Here is a 6,426-nt window from a genome sequence, read left to right as displayed (position 1 = left end):
GGAACGAGTCCTGCCTTCCCAAATGCAGAGCGCTCGGAAGGAGGGCTGCTGGCTGACTGCGCCCGGGACCCCAGGGCTGCCCACACGCTGGGACTTCTCCCCAGGCCAGCGTCTGCTCTTGGCCTTTTGGGTCCAGAGTGCCTGCCTACTTGCTCGTGCCTTGGAGCCGAGTGGACGCATGACTCCTGCCTGAGGCCTGCAGGAGATGTGGGTTCCTGAACGCACGAGCAGAGTTGCCCGCTGCCCCTGCCACCTTCCCCTTGCCCCCAGCTCCCCACTTCCACCCCCCACTGCTCCTCTTTAGCCTGGGGTCCTCAGTTGCTGGGGAGGGTGGGCCTCGGCGCCCCAAGGAGCAGGGTCGGAGGGTCACCCCCGGGTCCTACTGCAGTTCTCGGCGGAGGGCAGCCTGGGGCCGCTCCGTGTGGCCTCGGGGACCTTCCTTTGTCTGGGCTGAGCACACCCTCCCCTAAAGGACATTCCTTCCATTAGACACCGCAGCAGATTCCACTCAGCTCTGCCACTCCAGAGCCATCCAGGGTGATGATAGCATCTTTCCAACTATGTCCTTCTCGAGGACAGTTGGATGGTCTGGGGCCTTGGAGGGCTTCCTTGCTGTCTCTAAGGTGTGCTGGCTGAGCCCCGGGTTCTGCACAGCGAGGAAGGTCCCCGTGCCTGGAGCCGGGCTCGGCCAGGATGGAGTGGGACCCTCCGCGTGGGGCTGGCCAGCAGTACATGGGGAGCTAGAGAGCACTCGGACCACCACAGTGAGACCCACATGGACGGGAGGTCCATCCACCCTCCGGAGGAGTCTGGGGCCAAAACTCCCCCTCCACCCCGAGTGTGGAAAGCAGGATCAGAGGCCTGCGGGGGCTCCCGGGGCTGCACCTCCTCTGCTCAGCCCATCTCACTCCTCCCACTGTGACTGTAGACCAGGGTCCACGAGGGAGCCTTTCTGGCTCCTTCTGTAAACAGGTGGCTGAATGAGCCCCCTGTGCGGGCCCAGTGTGGCTGGGGAGCGGGTCATCGTGACGGTCACTGCCTTCCTGCCCAGGCATCCTCCTCGAGTCACCATCAAAGAGCATGTTTGATACCGTTTGGGGGCATTTGAACAGCACCTCAGATTGGGAGAGTTTAGTCTGGGTGGGATCCAGTGGAAGATTTTCAGCAAGACCTGGGCCCTTGCTATGGCCCCAGCCCTTAGAGGTTTCTGTTGGCGAAGTGTGGGGTGATGTCAGAGTCAGAGGTGACGTCACCAGGAACCCGTGCCTATGGGTGAGGCATGTAGAGACATGCAAACCCCTGCAGGCAGTGACCTTGGACTTCCAGCGGCCGACCTGGGCCCTGGGGATGGTGGCTCCTTCCATGCTTCTCCAGGTGCCGGGGTTGGGGGGCGGAGCAGAAGGTCATGTGTGCTGCTCTCAGCATCAAGTTCCCCCGCAGTGGTCCTCGGTGATGCCTTGGGGTTGCTGTGGGGGAGGAGTCCAGCCTCTGCCACTGCTTCTCCTGGAAATCTGTGATGGGAGAGCCCACCTTCAAAGGGGTTCCCACCCAGGGATAGGCCTTTTGAAAATGTTGAGAGCTTTTTGCTAAATCGACCCATCAAAGGGAGGGGAGTAAGGAAGCCTCCCTGTTTGTCATTCTGCTGGACCCCAAGGTGGCGGGAAGCTGAGGGCGGCCAGCCTACGGCTCACCCTCACCTCCCGCCCGCAGGCTGCCAGTCCAGCGTGCACAGAGCTGGAAACAGTGATGATGGACTGGCTGGGGAAGATGCTGCAGCTGCCTGCGGTGTTCTTGGCTGGAGAAGCTGGAGAAGGGGGCGGAGTGATCCAGGTAAGGCACAGAGGGCGGGGGTCCCACCTCTGGGGTGCGCGGGATCCCAGAAGGCGGACAGCAGCAGGTGGGCAAGAGGCCCTTGAGCTTCCTGTGTCCTCATGTTTCTTCTGGAGAATAAGCAGGGCTGAGCCTTAGGAAAGCTCTGGATCTGGATTTGGATCCCCGAGCCAGGCCCCTCTTTAGGGTGGGCAGAGTAGTGGCTATCGCTTGGCTGGTGCATAGCAATAAAAACAACACTGGAGGGCTTCCCTGGTGGCACAGTGGTTGAGAGTCTTCCTGCCGATGCAGGGGACACGGGTTCGTGCCCCGGTCTGGGAGGATCCCACGTGCCGTGGAGCGGCTGGGCCGGCGAGCCATGGCCACTGAGCCTGTGCGTCTGGAGCCTGTGCTCCACAACGGGAGAGGCCGCAGCAGTGAGAGGCCTGCATACCGCAAAAAAACAAACAAAACAAACAAAAAAAACAACAGTGGAGATTTGCGTGGTTCCCCATTGCCAGCCAATGTGCTGGAGCACTTCCCAGGCCTGGACTCAGTTCTCACAATGCTATGATTAGGGGCCATTTTAAGATTCCCATTTTACAGGTGAGGAAAACTGAGGCTCAGAGCAGTCAGGGAACTTGCCCATTGGTTCCCAGCTGGTAAGTTCTAGAGCCAGGGTCTGAGCCTACACCCGTGTGACCGCCACTCAGGGCCATCCTCAGTGGCAGCTGTGGCCACCTGCTGCAGAGGCTACTAGAAATGGCCGCACCTATGGGAGCCCACTGTTCACCTAAAGATGCTGCCTTTTCTATGCGCTGATTTAATTCATTCTTCACCTGACACGTACCTTTGAGCGCAACGACGTGCCAGAGGGCCCATCAGGGGACAGGACACGCACAATGACAGTCACAGTGGAACACCTGCGGCACAAATGCCACTAAGAAAACCTGGAGTTCTTGGCTTTCTTCTTTTCTAGTAGGGAAGAGGGATGCTCCTAAACCCACCACCCTCCCAGGGAAAGCAACCTTCACTTTGGAGAAAAAGGACTTTCCTTTTTTCAGACACCGTCTTCTCTCTAAGAATCTGTCATGGCAGTTGTGATTCTGTCCACTCAACGATGAGAACCGAGGCCCGGATGCCTCAGTGCGAGGTCACCTGCTGGAGTGGCCAAATGTGACAGGATGCGAGCCCCAGCCTCCAGGCTCAAGGCTGCTCAGCCGACCAGGGTTTTTAAACTCCCATGTGTTTATTTTCTGACAAACCTATTATCTTACAGTTCTGTAGGTCGGGAGTCTGAGGTGGATCTTACTGGGCTACAATCAGGGTTGAGAGCTTAGGGGTTCTGTCCTTGCCTTTTCTAGTTTCTAGAAGTTTCCTGCATTCCTGGGCCATGGCACCTCCTCCGTCTTCAAGGTGGCTGTGTTGCATCTCTCTGACCCTTCTTTCATGGCCACCTCTCCCTCTGACCACAGATGAGAAAGGTCCTTCATGTTTCAGGATGCATGAGATTAGATCAGGTCCATACAGATAATCCAAGATACTCCCCCCTCCCCTCCTGTCAAAGTTCTTAAATTAATCACATTGGCAAGGTCCCTTTTCCTTGTCAGGTAGAGGGTCACAGCTTCCAGGATGAAAGCATGACATCTTTGGGAGGCCTTATTCTCCCAAACACAGGCAGTACGGCTCAGGGTCAGGGAGGGAGTCTTCCTCTACCCTCACAGATTTGGATTCAACAAGTCTAAGGTGGGCCCAGGAATTAGCATTCTAACCTGCATGTCAGGTGATTCTGATGCAGAGATGCTGACATGCACTTTGATAAATAAGCCTTGTGCTGTGACCCATGGCTGAGTTCTCTGTGACCCATGGCCTATTTACTCTCTCAAAGTAAATCTTTTGTCAGATTTCTTATGTTTATGGTGGGATGCCTGAGGTGATGATGGGTAGTGAGACACGTCAGCACAGGGCAGGTGTTAGTGGTAGACAGGCTTTTCATAAGGGATATGATATAGGTTGGTTCAGCTGGAGTCCTGGCTATCATGCTCGGATTCATAAAAGCGACCGTCAGGAGGAGGGTTTTGTTAATGAAGTTGGCTGTGTATCATTCTGGCATGTAGGGATTATGGAATGCTCCCAGGATTAGGATGGTTTTGAAGATGTTTATGATGATGATATTGGCAGATTCTCTAGGAAAAACAGGGCAAATGGGCCTGCTGCCTGGTCCTCGCTGAAGCCGGAGAAGAATTTCCCCTCTGTCAGATCGACTGGGGCCCGGTGGTTTCTGCCAGCGTGGAGATAAATCACATCAAGGCTCCAGGTCGGGCTGGGAAGATCAGTCACAGATGCTCTTGCGAAATGATTATGCTTGAGAGCGTCACCGATCCGTTTATCAGTAGGACTGATAAGAGGATAACTGCTGTGTCACCTCATATGAATCAGCCCCACTCTCTCTGTCCCCTCCTACCTCACCTCTTTGGTTACAGCACTTTCCCTCCTACATCAGCGATTCTGAGTGGGGCTGATGAAAATGAAGCATCAGCCGTGGGTAAGCAAAGTTTCCGTACGATGCTGTGAACGGGACTTAGACGTAGCGGCAACGATGATTTTTCTCACAACTGCAAACATTTCAGCCACCCTGGACAGTTTTCTGCTGGTCAGAGGTGATGCAGCCTGGGCAACCTTGGAAAAACCACACACAAAGATTTGAGTTCTCAGCTGCTTCCAGCTTTAGGGAGGGGACTGCTGTACATGACCCCCTTCCACCCCCCCACACCCGCCCCCCGTCAGTCAGCTGCATCTCACCTTGCAGTGAGGAGGGGTTCCAGTCCCCAGCACATGGGTCCTGATGCTCTGGGGCTCCACTGCCAATGGAGAGCAGAGCCCGACTGTGGGCAGAACAGAAAGTGGCCATAGTAAGAGCAAGTAAGGCTGCGATGGGGTTCTTGGTGTTGAATTCTATTCAACTTAGTTCCGGGCCTGGGGGTGATCTGATAGTTCATGACAACCTGGACCCTTGCAGTAAACTTACTTTTTCTTTGTAATTCCACACATTTGCCAAGATCTACTTTTTCCATCTGTGCTGTTCATCTTGACCCCAACCCCCAGCATCTGGGAAGCCTATTAATCCGAGACTCAGCTCTTCCCTCACCTGGGGACATTTTAGTCATTGCCTCTGGGCCACTTCACTCTGTTTTTCAGGAACTTCCATTTTCCACGGATTGGGTACCTCTTCCATAATTTCTAGCTTTCTTTTGTCATTTTCTTTTTTTTTTTTTTTTTTTTTTTTTTTTTTTTGTCATTTTCTCTTATATATTTTTTGGGAACTTTCCTATGGCTTTTTCTACATCATCATCTGCATTTTCCACACTGCCAATTGATTGCCTTCAATGTCAATTTTGGTTCCATTATTCCACTTAAAAGTATCGTCCCCTTTCTACCTATGAAAACTAGACATCCATTAGAAAAATGGAAGAGATGCGGAAACATTTAGGGGCAGCTTCCTCCCAGTGTCATTTTAATACCGATGTGTTTGTGTGTGTGTGTGTGTGTGTGTGTGTGTACATATATGTGTACATAATATAAACAAAACTGGGATAATGCAACACATGATACAGATTTTCTGTGTGGTGTTTTACTTACTATTTTATTGTGAGCATTTCCCATTGTTTAAATAGTCTCTGAGAATATTATTATTGCATGATTTTCTATGATGTGTCACAATTTATATAAATAGGAGATACGGTATATATATTGTGTCACATCTTTCACTCTTATAAATCATATTTCAAAGGACACCCTTTAGGATGAAGGTTAACAATCTCCTAAGAAGATCCTCAGCTTTCTGCTAGGGCTCCCCTGGTTGAGTCCATATTCACCACACATGCTCCACCAAAAATCAAAACCAAACAAAAAAGTTTTTCTGGGTCACTGGAGATTATAACTAAAATAATTTCACATTCAATTCTTTTCAGCGGCCCAAGCTGATTCCTCTAGTTCGATACTTCTCAAAAATCTTAACAACTACCCTGTCAATCAAGGTGTGTGTATTATAATAATAGCTACTTTGTATTGCACACCCACTCTGAGCTAGGCTGTGTTTTAGTTTTATTTCTTGTGTTTAATGTGCTCATTTTTCAACCTCCGAATATTTATCATGCTTGATTGGATTATCAACAACCTTTTTCATAGATGAGGAAACCGAGGCCCAGGAACGTCACGCATGGTACCCAAGGGCAGGAGCTATTTAGAGGCAAGGCTGGTGCACATGTGAGCTGGACCCACGAGTGTTCCACCAGCCTGTCCCTGACCCTTTGCTTGGGTGAGTGTGCAGAGGTGGGCATGCTGCCATGGGCTCCATCTTTAAATTATCTCTTCTTTGAAAGACAATCCCATTTTCCAGAAACAGCAGAAGCCCCGGCATTTGGTTACAGGAGTAATTCTGACATCACTCAGCCCAGGATTCAATTGAGTCCCCCTTGGAGCCCACCCACCCAGTATGAGGCAGGAATCCCGTCCTTCCCACTGACAAGGCTGATTGTCTGTAATTTGCGAGGTCCTGGAGCGCCTGAGCCTGCTGACAGACGGGGGTCCCGGATGCGGGGATGCGGGGGGGGGGGG

At 52.2% G+C, this 6,426-nt stretch overlaps 1 protein-coding gene across 1 annotated transcript in view; it reads left to right on the top strand.

The window, feature by feature from the left end:
* DDC (dopa decarboxylase) overlaps positions 1-6,426 on the top strand; it is a 55,124-nt gene that overhangs the window by 3,268 nt on the left and 45,430 nt on the right. Inside the window, exon 3 of the mRNA XM_007448335.1 lies at positions 1,711-1,830. Within this exon, the coding sequence (XP_007448397.1) occupies positions 1,711-1,830 (120 nt within the window). The remainder of the gene's footprint in view (positions 1-1,710; positions 1,831-6,426) is intronic.

The sequence above is a fragment of the Lipotes vexillifer genome, unplaced genomic scaffold (genome assembly GCF_000442215.2).
Source record: "Lipotes vexillifer unplaced genomic scaffold, Lipotes_vexillifer_v1.1 scaffold1258, whole genome shotgun sequence".
Lineage (NCBI taxonomy): Eukaryota > Metazoa > Chordata > Mammalia > Artiodactyla > Lipotidae > Lipotes > Lipotes vexillifer.
Note: the sequence above shows the minus strand (reverse complement) of the source record. Positions and strands in the feature narration are given on the sequence as shown.